Source organism: Cydia pomonella, chromosome 9 (assembly GCF_033807575.1).
Source record: "Cydia pomonella isolate Wapato2018A chromosome 9, ilCydPomo1, whole genome shotgun sequence".
NCBI lineage: Eukaryota > Metazoa > Arthropoda > Insecta > Lepidoptera > Tortricidae > Cydia > Cydia pomonella.
This window is the reverse complement of record NC_084711.1, coordinates 6,027,442-6,046,573: the sequence shown is the minus strand read 5'-3', so window position 1 is coordinate 6,046,573 and position 19,132 is coordinate 6,027,442. Positions and strand designations below refer to the sequence as shown.

The 19,132-nt window shown below is 35.6% G+C and overlaps 1 protein-coding gene across 1 annotated transcript in view; it reads right to left on the bottom strand.

The window, feature by feature from the left end:
* Positions 1-14,523, bottom strand: part of LOC133521211 (cerebellar degeneration-related protein 2) — a 120,315-nt gene extending 105,792 nt beyond the window's left edge. Inside the window, exon 1 of the mRNA XM_061856051.1 lies at positions 14,172-14,523. Coding sequence (XP_061712035.1) covers positions 14,172-14,247 — 76 coding nt within the window. The 5' untranslated portion in view covers positions 14,248-14,523. The remainder of the gene's footprint in view (positions 1-14,171) is intronic.
* Positions 14,524-19,132: the final 4,609 nt, after the last annotated feature.

The window sequence follows — 19,132 nt, the reverse complement described above, 5'->3', positions numbered from 1 at the left end:
GTAGTAAACAAAATCAGCACGCGTAATATTGTAGACCTTATTCCCATATTCTGAAAATACAATATATACTAACTGGTATATTTTGTGGTAACAATTTGTAGATCCTTCCCTACCCACTGTTCACTGATTTTGTTGTCTTTAATTTGAACTTACCTTATCTATACTTAGATAACTAATTATTGTTTTATTATTGTTTGTATAGGTAATAGGTAATTAAACAATCTGCAAGTATTATACTACGCGTTGTGCGCGGAATAAACTTTGTTTTGTTTAACAACCAAACATACGTTGTAGTTTTTATCTAGATTTAAGTTTTAGTTAAGTGCTTTGTAAGTGAGTACACACTCGCTATACTTACTTATAATTTATTTCTGTATTAGCTAAATTTCTCTGAAGTGAAATGTATAATTTCTTTGAGAAAATAAAGTTCTATAAACCTAAAGTGTAATTCATTATAGGTCTGCACCTACACACACAAAAGTTATAGGTAGAGCAAATAGTTGCTATCGAGGTTGAAACGCAAAGAGACAAGACGCCAACTGTTACAATATTGGAGAAATAGTTATTTTCATTTAGAATCTGTATATAAAATTTTCTTTCACGAATTTCGTCGAGACAAATCTGAATAGCTATTTTAGTTGGTTTAGACGACCGGTCTGGCCTAGTGGGTAGTGACCCTGCCTACGAAGCCGATGGTCCCGGGTTCAAATCCTGGTAAGGGCATTCATTCGTGTGATGAGCATGAATATTTGTTCCTGAGTCATGGGTGTTTTCTATGTATTTAAGTATTTATAAATATTTATATATTATATATATCGTTGTCTAAGTACCCTCAATACAAGCATTATTGAGCTTTTTGTGTAATAATGTCCTATAATATTTATTTATTTATAGTTATATACATTGAGGTACAGTCAGCATCAAAAGTAACGGATGAAACAACGCGTCAAAAGTATCTGATATTCCGGATAACTTATCCAAATACAGATAAATCTCTAAAATTCCCGTTCAAAACTATATCTTTTTCAGTCTTAATTGTTCTACATATAGAACCATCCCTTTTTGTTAAGCTGTTACAGAATGGTAGATACTTTTGAAGCGTTGTTTGATCCGCTACTTTTGATGCTGACTGTACTATAAGACAATTTTTTTACGATTTCATGACGCCCTCATAGCTCCACGTTCCGTACGATCAGCTCAGAGATATGTGAACGTTAAAAAACACTGTATTCTACTATATACTAAAATATGATATGCATATCTATCTTCTTGGGACTGATCAAATTTATTCATCAACAAGATTAAAATAAAGTAAAAATAGACTATAAAATAGTAGTTACTTAAACACAAAACGACCATTCTACCGAGTTTATGATTTACCGTTTATTTTATAGTCTAAATTAATTGTTTTATAATGCTTGGATGGGTTGCAGTCTTTGCCTCCCCGTAATATATGGATGAATACAACATAGTCACAATCAATGGTTCAATCAATGGTTAAAAAGTTCTAAATCCATCTTTAGGCTCCTTCTAAACTAGAGTTTATGCGGAACAATCGAACGTTCAATTTAATATACCTTTTATCAATAATAGAGTGCTTTTGAAAAGAAATGTTTCTCACATGGAAAGTCGTAAAGAAAACATAAATGCCCGCAAAAACTATCGTTAGCGTGCGGTGGAATAATAATTATTCAAATTACATGTGCGATGCGCGGCGAGGTGCCATTTCTATTTCTATAGGATTCACTCGGATGTGATAATGACTGCGCATACACTACTACTAACAGAGTAAACGTGATCATAGTGTAATCTCATTTACTTTGCAAACGTGTGCCTTCTCGAGACTCGAATTTTGTAAACTGATTTGCTGCAAATTAACTACATAGGTTAGACAAATATACATTTTTTCTCTCCCCGTTGTGAATCAGTTCCTAATGGCTCCCCGACACGATGGGCCATCATACTGGCCCACTAAGATGGGCTAGCGTGTAGACAGGATTGTGGTGTAGGTATAGTTGTGCCGTTCTCGTAAATGTTCTCCATTTACTAAGGGGAATGTTCTCGGGCGAGAACATTCTTCATACAAAACGGAGAACATTCTCGAGCATGGCACAACTATAGGTGTAGGATGGCTTATGGCGCGACGGGACGGCGATGAGATGGCCACGGTGTCGGTTTTTGTCCGCACATCAAAGGTAGTCCAGCGATGTTGCGCACGCATCTACACGGGACCAATTCTATAATGCGTGCTCTCAACCATCGCATGGCTATCTCGCTACTCCACCGCTGGGTCATCATGTAGAGGAACCATAACCATCTCGCTATTCCAGCGCTAGGCCATTGTTTAGAGGCGCCATTAAAACTACTGAACACAACTGTTACTGTTAGTACTGAGCAAATATACGATTACTTAACATTGTTATTATGTTAAAAACCCAATTTTCATGACCGATTCTGCTGTGTGACAATCCATAGCTTTGCCAATTTTTTTTGCAGTTTTTAATGTAGTAAAGAATGCTATTCTATTACGCACACTTATTACGAATCTCAGGCTTCTCTCAAGTTATAGTACCTACCTAGCAACAGTGTTCTGTGCACTGTTAGTACTGTGAATCAATGAAGAATAGGTGAGATGTGAGATGTACTGAGCAAACATTGGGTGTAAAAACGGGAAACAAATTATTAACATCTTATCAAGATAATAAGTAATATATTTATAAAATCCAGGAACATAGGGATGGAAAGTCTAGGTATCAGCAGTATAAACACGATTCGTAGGAGGTTTAATAAAAGACTGCTAATTACATCTACCCTAAACCTGAGTGAGCGTGATCTAGTGGTACCCACATTAACATTACATATATCACAATATTGTATTTACAATTTAAAATTAGCGGATCTCATCGACATCATATAGTTAGATAACGTTGCCACATCATACTTTGAAGTAGAAAAACAGCAGTATTTTTTTTATCAAAGATTAAAAATATTACTTATAGTGTATTTCGAAGCTAACTTTGCACCGATTGAATAAAACAAAGTGAAGTGGTGTCATTACAAGTCATATTTTCATGGTGCTCTTGCAGTGCAGTGTTATTCTAGTCCGACTCTAGGTATCTAAGCATAATGTTACTGTTATTCGTTTATAATCGTGCTCAAGAAGTTTTTTACTTCGGATGTGTGTTACACAGTGAATATGTATATGAGTCTGACTGCATAAGTGGGTAACAAGTTTGCTATGTAGATAGTAATTAAAAATCTAATCTATTCAAAGATAAATTAATTATCGATCTTAATGATCGGTTATCGTTATTAGAGGAGAACAGACGACTGATTATCAGACAGTAATCATTAATTGTAATCATTTTATATAATTACCTACTTTTTTTTAAAAACAGGATGTATGTAGTCACATTTCATTATTGTTATGTAATTTAGCTGATGTTACATATTTCAATAAAAAAAATAGTTTTATCTTTTTTTAGCAATTGAATAGGTATCAATGCAATGCAATGTTTTCTGCAATAGTGTCTTGTAATGAATAGTTTTTTTAAAAAGGTGACGACAATTTTCGTGCAAGTTTTAGCGTAAGTATGGCATAATATCATACAAATAAAGTTTTTAAATCATAAGTACCTACCTGACTTTTATGACCCTTGCTTGGGCTCACAAACATGGCTGCGAAAACTAGTTTCCGGACGCATAACGGCCTTTTCGCCATGTCAAGTTCCTTATTATTCAGGTAGTGTTATGGTCTCAAAAGTCCCCTGCGACATATTGGACAGTTATTTCAATTTACTCCGCCATGCGTATACCTACTTGTAAGCTTGGAAGTAGTGATGCTCCGAACACGGAAGTATTGATATCGACTGAGGACATTTTCAAAAATAGAATAATGGAAAAAAAGGTAAGTTAAGACACAATTAGTTAGAAATGTTAGAATATCTATTTGTCTTGGCTATTTATTTACATTCAGTACCTACATATATACGAATTCAAATATTACAAATTTCAGGCTTAAAATTGTGACCGCGGCCGGCAAAACGTCTCATTTTGTCGCTTGCCATAAGGATGCCTTGTCGGTTATTCGTATAATGATACAAGCGAATGTCGTCCTTATGGCAAGCGAAAAAGAGGGACGTTTTGCCGGCCGCGGTCACGAATGTTGTTTAGACAGGCATCCAGTTTTTATCCCAAAGACCAGTGTTTAATCCCTCGCTTTCACCCAATAACCTAGTTTATTTTATTTCCATCAATTTTAAACACAGCCCTTACACATGCGTATTCTGATTCTGAACAAGCCACGAATAAGACTGGATCAGATATCGATATGGAGATATGGATCTTATCTAGATCTAATTCGTGGCTTGTTATTAAAATCAGAATACACTTGTCAATGCAACCTGGCGGGTGTTACCCCTGCGTGCGTGCCATGACACGGTCAAGGGCAGCACCCGCTCGGTGTACCCTTTACATTTCATTAAAGTGTCAAAAGGGACTCTACGTCTTGCCGTTGACTCCGCCCAAGATTCCAAAATGTCCGGAACACTATTAGATAAAGATAGTTTATTTTTCAAGTAGACATATTACAATGCGCTTATAAACGTCAAATAAAGCTACACCGGCTCTAACCCTACACCACTGCTCGAGAAAATTTTAATCCCTTCTTGAGGGAGGGTATCCCAATATGGGGCCGGCAATAAACTCGGCGGGACACACCTTTTCAAAACATTACATTTTATAATTAACATGCATTAAATAAATAAATAAATACTAAAGAAGAAAGAATACCCAATATTATATTTAAAAAATATTATTACAATTAAACATGGCTATTCAAATAAATATAATATTATATAATTAATTAATTAGAGATACGGGATGATTCAGGAGACGTGAGCAGGCTTAACACTGCGCATTTAGTAAATTATAATATAAGCAACTGTTTCTGTGACTGGTAAAAATATAAAATAAATATAAGTACAAAAATGACAAATATGAAATAAATGTACATATGTATATGGAAAATGATTGTTTATGAATATAAAGTAATTCCTTCCTTACTCTTATAAATATTCTCATGTTCGGAACATTTCCTCCGGCACATCACTACTCGCAACACGATAAAACACCCGTAAATGCCACTTTATTTGACAAGTGACTTTTATTTATGTTATAAACATGCGACCATTAGCTGCCGTTAGCTTTTTACTCTACTAGTTGTTTTGATGTTTATTTTCAATAATCATTGCTGTGCCTATGTCGTGGCATTAATGCGTTTGTGAGTGACGCTAAGTAGGTTTACCTAATCTATGTGTTGATTGTGTTACTTATGTTATGATTGATATGTTCACCTTATACTCGTAATATATCATCATGATAACGATGAGCAATAATGCATTATCAAAGATAATCACTCGATATTCCCTTTTTTCGAATGGCCAATATCATGATGATATGAGGTTCATTCTCCAGTCTAGCATTGAGATAATTATAATAACCTGGTTTTATGAGTTAATACTTAGACAACCCTTTAACGATCTAGATTAAAACAAGTACTATTCATTGTTATTTCATTAGAACTATGTACGTAAGAAAAACTATAAAAAAAAATAATTTATAGGACGATCATTTTTGGCTTACAAAACAAATTCCACTCTATAAAAGCTTATTTAAATGTCAATAACATTTTACGTAGGATTCAGTTAAATTTACCAATAAATGATCAAGGCTAATTTGAATACCTAAGCCAAAACCGTTGAAAACCTGCTTAAAATGGAAATCCGCGAAATGAATCACGCCCGGCCCGTACCGGTTCTCCATTGACCGCCATCACCATAACCGAAATATGAATTTTATAATCAACAGGGCCATGAAATTACATGCTTGGACGTTATTCCAAGTTCAACGTTAGAACCAGCATAAAGCGCTTCCAAATTACGCTCAGTTATTACAGATCTGGAGTTCTCGTTACGCGGTTTCTCCCAAAAATTAGACTCAATTTTGCCGGGCAACCTATGACAATAGATGAATAAATTGAATGTTACCTACACCTACATGCATCACCTCAAGATTGGAGGGTCAATGACAGATGCACCAATTAAACGCAGTCGTGAGAAGGCGTCGTGTGAACTCACCGTTACATTCAATACTAATAGGAACTGTTTAAGTGTTTAATAACCCAAATTACGCATAGATTAGAACAATACTCTGTTACTAGATTGAAATAGGTAATTTTAATTTAATTAAGTGTGGTTTACGCGGGTAGATTGCAAGGTCTTAAGAAATAATGACAATAATTACAGATGAATAAAATAATCGTAATCAGCGAGAAGGTATAGTCAAAGACATATTAAAGTAGACTGCTCTGTTGACTCCAAAAAACCTCTCGGGACTTCCGAGCGAGATAGCTCGAGGTAGACCGCTGTCTCTTTTTTGCTTAAGGGCGACCAATAAATCAAAAATCATTTGTTGCGAACCACGGTACATAGTTGTTACAATTAAATTATAGGAACACATGGCACCCTAAAAAGAGTATTGCAAATATATAAGTATATAGGTAGGACTTAAGTTATATTACAGTTATACACCCATTTAAGAGCATTGCATATAAATACGTAGGTACATAATATTAAAAATGTTCTGGCCACAGTTAAAGTTGTGTGACGTTAACATACATTTTTAAATTATATGCTTAACCTATAAAAGAGATCAAAGTCCGCTTTTTTTGTATCTATCAAAAAATAATTTAATATAGAGATTTTAAGTTAGGTAGTGATGCATTTATTTACCGACTTCATAATTTTAAAGCAGGTTCTCAATTTCATAGATGCCATGTTTGTTACTCAAGCTCTGAAATGTCCCATTTTATGTTAAAACCATAGGGTTTTCAACTGCAACATGGGTGAACCATTTCAATGCAGGGATACATGAGGTTTATGTAGAGAGAACTCTTCAGATATTATAAGCATACATAGGGCCACCCCACAATAGCGTCTTTTGAGCGTCGGCGTCTAGTCAGCGCTATGGAAAATGGCGTCGCTGCACAGTTGCACCCGATTTTAGTATTTCCGTTAATCGATTAAGCTTTATTCATAAAGTGCTTATAAAACTTATAAAGAAAATGTAATGTTACGGTTACATTATTCACAAAACAAACCAAACTAACTATACAGTCACAGAAACATAGAAATGTCAAGATGTTGCCGTAATCAAACCCAATAAACTAAACATTAAACGGTTAGATATACCTTCAAGTTGTCATGTTACAGCTTTGTATCGCGTAGGCTTGCTGGCAATGAACCAAACATAATAAATAGTGTGCTCCGTAGGAGTTTGTTCGAATCAAAGGTTTCGAAATCATAACTTGACCAACCTGTTTGGCCTTATGATTGCTGCACTGATTGTGGACAGCCGGTGATCGATTTACCGCGTGAGACCACACTAGAGATAGGATTGCCATATGTAAGAATGAGATATGCTGACAAAAGCAACGAACATCACCCTAAAAATCCTGACATTTACTAGACGGTTTTTTATCTGCATATTAAATCCCTTCTTCCAATACCTTTCGTGGGCCACAAGATACACTAGCTGGCAGCATAACCTTCCTTTCTTCTGGTTCAGTAGTTAGTTCTAAAAAACCCTGACACTCGCCAAGTCCCCCGCAATCCTGACAAAAGATCAATAATCCTGATATGTCAGGGAAAATCCTGACGTATGGCAACCCGCCTTCGCGCCCTGCAATTCATTATACGTCAAGAGATATTGAAGCTATAGCTAGTATGCCTGCGGGTATTTCACAAGAATATACGAGTATTTTATTTAATACTTGACATCTTGGAGAATTCATAATCTAACTACTGACTTGTATATATTCAAATAGGATTTTCCTTTTTTTTATATATATTACGTCGGTGGCAAACAGGCATATAATCCGACTGATACTCAGCACTTATTGCAACTCCAGAGATGTCATATGCGCATTTCCATTCTTCACAAACCTGTGTGTAGGTACACCCTTTTTTTAAAGAACCCCATACTGGAATCTCACGAAAATGTCTCTAAAACAATTATTTTATTCAACAGCGAACTTATTCAACAGTGAACTCATATCATTTGATATTTACCAGTCACTTTTCGGTGAAGGAATCGTCGTGAGGAAACCGGACTAATCCGAATAAGGCCTAGGTTACCCTCTGGGTTAGAAGGTTAGATGGTCGCTCCCAAGCGGACCCCAGGCTCCCATGAGCTGTGGCAAAAATGCGGGGGCAACGCGAAGATGATGATGGACTTTTTATGTTTTGTATAGGACTTACAAAGTAATTTTGCTACCTAAAACATTGCGTTTTAAAAAGTGTATTTTTATCAAACAGTTGCTAAAGAACTGCTAGGTTGCGAAATAATATGAATTATTGTGTTGAGTTGCCACTCGATGATCAGTCGGAAAAATGAAGTTATGAGAATAAGGTTGCGAAATGGCATTCGGCAAAATCATTTTCTGCATTGATTTAGAGAACCATGAAAAGTTCTCGGAAAAGGATTTGTACTCGAAAATGTCAATAGATGGTTCTCAGTCAGATTTGAATATAGGGTCTCGTTAGCCTTGGTCACCCACGGCATGGTATCCGGATACGCCGTAGGCATACTTGTACCATTGGTAACCATTGATTAATCAATGGAGCAATCGCAAACATAGATTGAGACATATGTATGTAGGTAGTTATTTTAAAACGGAATGTTAAGCGATTTATTTAATAAAGCCTATAGTAATCGTAATTTATTCTTTCTTAGCAACATTTAATTCTGGAATTTAAATGGGTAATGTAAGTTAAAGTTAAAGTAAAAAAGTTATCTTCAATTAGCTTTATTTTGAATTGATTCCATTGTGTTACCAAAACTAATCATTTTTAATTTAAGTAACATGCATTTAGTACATATGTATATGTGTTGGTGTAAGGTGTAACTTTTAACATAAACTTACATCACTTATATGTACGCAATAAATACATTACAATACAATTTTTATGATAAGATAATGAAATAAATTAAAATGTTGACGATTAAGATTCAAAGCCTAAACTATGTACTTATTATTTAAAGATTCACCCAAAAGTTAACCGAAGTTTATATCTAGTTTTAGTAAATTTCTATTTTCTAAACAAAATATAAATCGTTTTAGTTTAATAGCCATTAGTAAGTGAGAGCTAAAGTTTGGGGCTTTCGCCTCTGTAATTTGTGTTTATGATCTGTTAATATACAGAACAAGTTATCTTGAATCACTTTTATGCAGCTAACGAAGTGTTGATGGTACAATTATAGCCAGTGAAATTTACCGCGAAGATATCAATTAAAATCATAAATTTAACAAGTGCAAGAAACCGTTCCGGTGCAATTTATAACCATAACATTTATAATTACTATGATAATATATTTATGCTGGATGAGAATAGCTCAGGGCCGGGACAAGTAGAGTACTCGAAGAGAGGCCTATGCTCGGCAGTAATAAATAATATAGGACATCCTCACACGAAATTATTAAGCTCCACAGTAAACTCAAGAAAGCTTGTGTTGTGCGTACTCAGACACATAATAATATATCCCAGGACCATCCGCTTCATAGGCAGTGTCACTGCCGACTAGGCCACACCGGTCGTCAAATGGAGCAGTGGGCGATAAAATACTGATATCATATGATGGTGATGATGATATTATGCTTGTGTTAAAAGGTACAGTCAGCAGAACAAGCCGCTAAGATACTTTCAAAATGATCAAAGCAGAACACAACTTTGTTGTCGTTAAAGAAGATAGATCGTGTGCAGACGTATTTGAACCCCTTATCCTAACACACTTAACTACTTCGGTTACTGCTACTACCTGTATCTATGATGACTATATTTTGATATATTGTATTAAATAAATTATAGTTACAGATATCACACGATCTACAATGGCTACATGAAGGCGGGTACATGTAGTTCATGTTTTGTATCGTGTAACATTTGTCTTCAATTTATCTGGTGATCAAAAGCTATAAACCACTTAAGACATAATTCTATTACCGGTTGTAATCCTATATTTATATTTGTGTTTATTTCGTTGTTCGTAAATATACAGAACGATTATTCACGTAGAAAAATTTAGGTAAATAATCGATCTATCTATTTTATGTAAGTAGTAAATTGACATTATAAGTATTTAAAAAGTGTTTATATAGGACTTATTGAGTTTGACAACCTGTTTAGTAAAAATCGGTGGAGAAATCGATTTATTTTGTTAGATGCATGCACAAAAAAGGGGATGGGTTTTCGTGCATGTTCAACGTAATACAGATCACGTGCCAACCCATCACCAAATTAGCAAAACAAAGACAGTTTTCATAATCTTACAGTACTTATTCTTACGCTATGAAATCCTATAGTTTATGATCCATGGCCGCTAGCGAGCATTGCCCGAAAGCGTGTCCGCGTCAACTCGAAGTGCAAACATTGGATAACCGCTGTACCGCTATATCTGAGCGAACAGCAAACATATTATAGAAGACTCAAGACGATAATTTTTTTCACTGAATTATTTCGAAAATATCTATCTAAGGTTAGGATATGACAAAATATATTTACTTTCGCACCTATTAAAACAAATGAAGGAGAATAAAGTTTCTTTAACTAACTTGAGTAAAAGACTGTTTCGGATATACATTATTAAGAATTTTCCAGTTGCATGAACTTAATCCACACATTTCAGATCTTCAGATGTATTAACACATTCTTGAATAAAAAATAATTATCTTGAAGTTAACGACACTGCAGCATTCTAGCTTTGAATCAGATAAAAAATCAAAATTAGATATAGATATCACATTGTGATACATATTTATTGTAACAGGTAACGCAAATTAGAACCTACATTAATTTTTGCCTCAGCCGCGTTCAAACAACCCAACCCCATATTGGTTTCATATTCTTTCATAACCATCCCATGTTATTTTAACAAATATATATATCATATTACGTAAGGTTGGCGAGGTGACTAAAATTACATACACCATGAGGTCACACACTAAACCGTATATGAAGTTATTTGTTTATTCAGTATACTGGGTGTGCCTCAAATGTAGTACGCTCAAGTATAAGACATCAACGATAGTTAGTTCTTATTCTTGGACAATACTATTTTGCAGGCAATCAGGTACTTCATTCTAGGGATCTAGATCTTCAAGAAAATATGAATTATTTATCTAGTTCACCTTTAATGAATTGACTCAATGTAGATTTGAAGGTTGTAGGTAAATGTTATCAAATCAACGTCTAGACCTAGAAAATGAATTATTATCGTCGCAAGCGTCAAACCTTTTTTTTTATCTTTATTTCAGTTAGGTAGGTATCTAAATGATCTAACAAAAATATCTCAGTTATAAATTTATTTCAAAATAAATAGGTTATCACCTACCTACAACCTACCCCTTTGTGTAATATATATATAATGTACCTACTGCTTTTTTTTAATATTATTTTTTTTTATTTTATTTTATTTTATTTATTCAGGATTACAACAGCTTATAATAATTACATGTGCAATTTTAAATTTTAAGTGTATAAAGCCAATTACAGTAATCCACAAGGTCAAATCTTGATATAAGTAAATAGTTAAGAAGGTAGTTACAGAATAGTAGGTATACATTAGTGAACATGATTGAGCACTTACTGAGACACAATTAGCTAAACAAATATATAAAAAGAACCTTTTTTTTTATTCTGATTAATTATTGAATTGAATATTGAGGTAGGCAATACATTATAAAACAATATTTCAATATTATGTGTAAGCTAGGTCTAGAACCAGTACGGATATTTATGTCTACATATATATAGGAGTGTGTGTGTGTGTGTGTGTGTGTGTGTGTGTGTGTGTGTGTGTGTATGTATGTGTGTGTGTGTGTATGTATTGTATTTTTAATGAATGTATATATTGTATTTTCGAATTTAAAAACCGAATAACCTTTGATTCTCCTTTGAAATATGCTAAAGCAAAATGACCTTGATATCACCGACAAAATTCGAAAAATAAATAAATAAATTTGTTGTCTTACTGTTGTAACCTTAAATTTTAAAGGTATTGTCTCTACTGCTATTTAGTTTTCATTTAGTTTTTTGCACCTCCTAATTAGTTAAATTAAAAGTTTCATTTCTCCACTACCTAAAGGTTGTCTGGAAGAGATCGCTTTGTAGCGATAAGGCCGTCTGTTGTTTACCTCTATCTTCATGCTTAATATGTGATTCCATGTACATTTGTTCTGAGGTTGTGCAATAAAGAGGATTTGTATTGTATTGTATTTTTGACGACCGGTCTGGCCTAGTGGGTAGTGATAGTGACCCTGCCTATGACCGGGTATGGTCCCGGGTTCAAATCCTGGTAAGGGCATTTATTCGTGTGATGAGCATGGATATTTGTTCCTGAGTCATGGGTGTTTTTTATGTATTTAAGTATTTATAAATATTTATATATTATATATATCGTTGTCTAAGTACCCTCAACACAAGCCTTATTGAGCTTACTGTGGGACTTAGTCAATTTGTGTACTAATGTCCCATAATATTTATTTATTTATTTATTGTATTATAATAAACAACAATAAAAACTTGTTGGTACTTTCAACCAAAAATGGTCAACACGGAGCTACAAACTGTCCTCTATACTTATAATTTTTTTTTTCACTTTGAGAGGTAGATAAATAGGTTTACTAAGTTTACTTACTTCCTGTAAGGGTATGTCCTGCGCATAAAATATGGCTATCAATGCTCCAAGACCTTAACTATCAGGAAGCGGAAAGCCAAATTACATCCTATAATTTCACATATACAAATACATATTATGACCCGGTTACACCAATTCTCGATGGTCAGAGTGTTGAATAGCTAATCCATCTACTATTATAAATTCGAAATTAACTCTGTCTATACGTCTGTTTGTCTATCTATAACCTCATCACCGGATCCCTTTGTTTGACATAATTATTGAAAGTCATAATGTAATGATTGTCAGATTATCAGTAGTCATAATTATGAAACCGTTAACTTCTCAGGATTTTCGTAAGGCTATCCTATAGATAGGTTAGGTTAGTTACGTTTCTGAGAAAAAGCAAATTATGACTAACGAAAATGCGAACAAACAATACATTATGACTTAAAACTTTATGGGCAACAAAAGAGACCCCTCATCACGCTTTAACCGCTGAACTAATTCAGATGAAATTGATATGGAGATAGATTGAGGCCTGGAGAAGGACTTTTTATCTCCGCCCGGAAGTATTTTATCAAGGGGGTGAAAAGGGGAGTGAAATTTATCATAGAACTTGTAAATGGAAATGCGCAGAAAAAGTCGCGGGTAGAATAGAAACTAGTATTTCATAATACTAGTTTCTATTCTACCTATTATGACGATCGGTTTGGCCTAGTGGGTAGTGACCCTGCCTACGAAGCTGATGGTCCCGGGTTCAAATCCTGGTAAGGGCATTTATTCGTGTGGTGAGCATGGATATTTGTTCCTGAGTCATGGGTGTTTTCTATGTATTTAAGTATTTATATATTATATATATCGTTGTCTAAGTACCCTCAACACAAGCCTTATTGAGCTTACTGTGGGACTTAGTCAATTTGTGTAATAACTAATAATGTCGTATAATATTTATTTATTTATTATAATATTTTCAACCTCAAGACTGTTTTTGCCTGTTGTTACAATATCGTGCGTGGTAAGCACTTACGTATATGTTTCGTTTGACAGCATACAATTGATAACTAATCAAATTACGCCACTAATTATACCATTAATGTCCGTCATTGGTGCCTCTACCGTGTTTAGTACGATTGTATCATAAGGATCATATATAATGCTATGCATATGTAGGCAACGTTAATAAGATATACCTACTCTTATCTGATTGTGTAAACAGTACGTATTGCATATATATCTAATATATCTATTGAATATAATATAAAAGTTTAAAAAAGAAAAGATTTAAAATTATTACATTTTGAGGGTAGTTTTTTCGTGGCACAAAAAAAAAATGCCGGTATATATTTTTGCAGTTGTCGAAGTAGATGTTTTATTTTATTCTCCAAGAGTAGATTTTGTGCTGATACCGTCGTGTTAGTCAGTCTATCTTATCTTACCTGATGTGGTCCAGCATTCAGGACACTCCTGGCAGAGCGACTCCCAGTCGAAGGAGAGGTCGTTGAAGCTGGCCATTGCTAACGGCTATACTTCCAGTCCACTCAGTAACATAATATTCAGCTTGCACTAACACTTGTTCACATCCAGTTGCAGTTCACAACCTGTCCCTAAGGTCAGCAGGTATTTGAAAATAATTAGATTACAACACTGGTTGTTTAGAAATGTACAATTAAAAAAACAATACGGTACTGGCAGGATACACACTGCGCATAAATTTATAAAGTTTAAAAAAATAAAAGGAATCGGCGGCAATCTCGCGTGGGTGTTCGATTTTCGAATGTACGCGCACGCGCGCAAACGGCCAGCAGAGCACTGCGCGGCAACCGTGCGGGCGTCTCGGGATGCCGCTCGGAACCAGTTCCTGCGCTCAGAGTTCTTTCGATTTCAATGAACCGAACCGTTAAAACTTTTTTTCTTGTGTGTCGTCTTATCTATCTATCACGTAATATTGCATTGAGCTACACAATGGACAACAGTTGTAATTGTTAGGAATTGGAGCGGATTTGCGAATGGTTTGCAGGTTGTATTTGATAAGATCTTGTTTGTGCATTCCAAGCGTTTTAGAGGATGTTGTCTTGGTTTAAAAGGATATTGCATTGACTACTTGGTGTCTATGTTAACCTAAGATCCGTAGTCAGATCAAGATGTGTATTTATTAATTTATTTATTATCATTCAGTTTGAGGTCTCAAGTGAATTTAGATGTGCCACTGTTATGTAGGTAATTGTATATATCTATGTTTGGTACTTACCTACCTCATTATATGTACATATCTATCATTATCGCCAAACCATGGAAATGTATAATTCATATTTGCATTTCAGAGCCTGACTACTCTGACAAGAGTGACATGACATGTCATCATGAGGTTTTAAAGGTCAATTGTGAAATAATGGTAAGATGGTAGCATTGAATATTATGCACGTGGGTAGGACCCCATTTCACTAACAAAAGTAGTAGTGTCCTAATGCTAATACGCCCTAAAAAGCAAACCGTTTCAGTAAACGTTGTATTACGAAGTCTAGAATTTGTGTAGTTCGGAATGCTATTATTTGGCATTTTTAACGCGTTTTGTAATTCGAGGCACGTAGAACGGCCGTTAGAGCCGTCCTTAGGCTTATGCAAGCCCACGCGCATTTCAAGTGCAAACTGACAGCCCGATTCGAGTTTTGTCATTCATTAAATTTTTAAAATTATGGCTTCAGTCCAGTGGGACTATTTCGCCAGTATCAAGGTATTAGAAGCTTTGAATACGACTAAAATTGTACGGTTAGTATAAGATAGTGTACGGTGATTTTATCAGCTCTTGTAAAGCGACATCTGGACTTTACAAGGAGCACATGGACTACCGGCCGTTGACTCCAAAATGGTGGTTAAAAGCATTTAAATATTTATTCTTCATTCACTGCACACTACCACCTTAGTTTAATGTATAATAAGCTATCGATATTACACTTTAAACAATATTAATGAGCAAAAAAACAAAGGAATTAATCACGAGGCGTCACTATCAAAATGGCGCTCGAACCGGAAGTCCGAGTTTTAGTTATTCGATCTCTTTCCGATGATACTGATCTGCCAGTGTCAAAAGTGACATTTCTTCAACCAATAACGTCACCTTTTTGGAGTTAAAACTTTAGGTCCATGGGGTCCTAGCGCACTCAAGTTTTTTGGAGAAATTGCGAAACGTCTGGTTGACGTAACTGCAGGTGACCGAAGAGCTGGCGTCTTCCTCGCACAACGTATCAGTATTGAGATACAACGAGGAAATGCCGCCAGCATCCTAGGTACAATGCCTCATGGGCTATAAACTAGTTATATTAATCATCTGTATATATCCATTATGTATATTGTTATTGTAAATAGATATAATATTGTTAAAAAAAAAACTCGAATTGGCCTGTTTTAAGTCACTATTCAAAGGAGAAAGGATCTTAATTGTTTAGAGCTTAAAGTATTTGTTGACGGTTCTCCTGTGCGTTGGTAACACCAAGTTGGTATACCAAGTAATTTTAACTCGTACGTTCGTAAGTATATGTCACTTATCCCAACCATATTCAACTAAACGTTACAGTTGCAGTACGAATACATACTTGTATATGTATTGTAATAAGTAGTTTTGTCGAGGGAATCCTAATTATAAAAGTTAACACTCATGCGACCGTCAGCAAGAAACAGTAAGAGGTATAGGTATACAATAGGTATACCTCTACAATAATGAAAACGTACCCGTTCGTTAATGTATGCTAAAGCACGGCGAAGGGATAAGTTTACAGTTTCCGAATATAATTTAAGGCACTGACAATATCTGAAATACCTCAATGATTTAAGGAAAGTATAGCAAGTAGTGAGTGCGCTGGTGGCCTAGCGCTAGTGGTAAGAGCGAGCGACTTGCAAACCGGAGGTCGTGGGTTCAAACCCCGGCTCGTACCAATGAGTTTTTCGGAACTTACGTCCGAAATATCATTTGATATTTACCAGTCGCTTTTCGGTGAAGGAAAACATCGTGAGGAAACCGGATTAATCCCAACAAGGCCTAGTTTACCCTCTGGGTTGGAAGGTCAGATGGCAGTCGCTTTCGCAAAAACTAGTCTACGCCAAATCTTGGGATTAGTTGTCAAGCAGAATCCAGGCTCCCATGGGCCGTGGCAAAATGCCGGGACAACGCGAGGAAGAAGACAGCAAGTAGTGAGAAATTTCCATAACATTGGTATCTAAGTCATGACTTAAGTAACATTTTGCTCTGGTGCTTTATATGTATGTACATTATTTCTATGGTCACCCCGGGATGCTTAAGTTATATCTCTATTACTCTTCCATATTAGTGCAACAGAGACAGAACGGTTCGTTCGCTACGGAGCGTTAACAATTGGCATCTTGTCTACTCACCCAGTTTGCTTTGTTGCTCTGTAATTTGATCACGACAAAACGTTGTGATGAAACAAAATCCACTTAATTGTATTATTCCGGCTTGGATAACAGCAATCCGTCATTAGACTCGAAAGTAATGCACAATTTAATTATTAAGAAAGTTTCATCCGGCAAGGCTCTGTAAGTAATTATTTCTATTGGATGCGCGGGCGCTGGCGTACTTAGTTCTCTGACTACCTATCCAGTATAACGTGGTCTCGAGAGTCGAGAGGGTCTAAAGTCTAAGGGGTAACTATTCGTACTTTTTCTAATATTATAGTACATCCCGCGTTTGTCTATCTGATAAGAGTTTTCCACTCATCTTCTCGGAAGTTAACAGGAAGAGATCCCTTATAGGGATAGGTAATTAAGTTCGCACTTGTACTTTGTAATTACTGTTTTTGTTGTGTTAAACCTATGTTTAGTACAATAAAGAGATTACTACTACTATTCGTGCCGCGAAACCGTCCACTTTTGATGTGGAGAGTACTTTTTCCCATTGAATAATATTGAATAAATTTAAAGTTCTAAGGTATTATTTCGTGATATTTACTGATGGTCGACAGTCTAGACTTGTTTAGGGCCAGGCAAATGTATGAACACATACATATAAACAGACAGACCCATATATTTGAAAAGTGTCGTTATTCCTCCCGGGAAGGTTATTTACACTAGTCCTTAAGAGTAATGTCCCAAAGTTGCTTAAATGCAAATGAAATAAGGGTGTATGCCCATTTGTCCCCGCCTGGCACAGATGGGTACACTCATTTGAGTCATTTGGCGACCGGTCTGGCCTAGTTGGGAGTGGCCCGGCCTATGAAGCCGATGGTCCCGGGTTCAAATCCTGGTAAGGGCATTTATTTGTGTGATGAGCACGGATATTTGTTCCTGAGTCATGGGTTTTCTATGTATTTAAGTATTTATAAATATGTATTATATATATCGTTTGTTTAAATACCCACAACACACGCCTTATTAACCTTACTGTGGGACTTAGTCAATTTGTTTAATAATGCCCTATAATATTTAGTTATTTATTCCCATGAATCCCATCTGGTCCCGCCTCATGTATGGCGTTGGTGGCGATCGCATAGGGCGGGGACAAAACAGAGTCTAAACCTGCCTTTGGGGTGGTAGATAGGCTTCAAAATTAGCAACATTGCTGAGTTTGTAACACTGTACACCGGTCCACCTGACCCGTCCTCGGTAAGAGATTGTAACAACATCCAAGCTCATGTAATTTTAGCACAATTGCAGGTAAATGCTGGAAGTGGTCACGCAAGCTTGATTAATGAATTTTAGATACCTACTCTTGTTTGAAAGGTCGCGACTTTCGACCCTTGAAACATTTGAACTGATGCACCATACAATGAGATAAACGTAGACGTAATCTATTGTATGCGTAGTGATCTCATGCCTACAGATAGTTGGCAATAAGAAAGTATCATTATCTGTTGCGTTGTGGAATAGGTACTTGCAGAAAGTCTAACCCCGTCTAGTCCCGCCATCGGGAACATAACACCATACAGGGTAACTGGTGATTTGACGTCTTCATTGGAAGGGGTTATTCTAGAGCTCAAGTGCAAAGATTTAAGCTCAGAAAACCAGAGTTTTAAATTAACTGGTTTTCAAGTTCTTTGAGTTCTTATTTTTGTATAGATATTAGAAAAATGTTTTCCTTTTCAAATGTTAAGTACTTTTTCCACAATTACCAGTTATAGGCCGAGTATATTATATATACGATTGGAACATAGAGGATCTAAAAATAATATTACTCAAATAACTTGAAAGCCAATTAATTTAAATCCGTACAATGTAAATTAATTGGCTCTCTAGAATAACCCCTTCCAAGGAATAGGTCGAATTACCAGTCTGTAGAATCTTGCGTATCAGAGTTAGGATATAAATATGTTGGAGTAAGTAAGTAGATTGATAGTTAGCGCCTGTATATGTATGACTAGGTATAATTAGGGCTGGTGCATGAACTTTC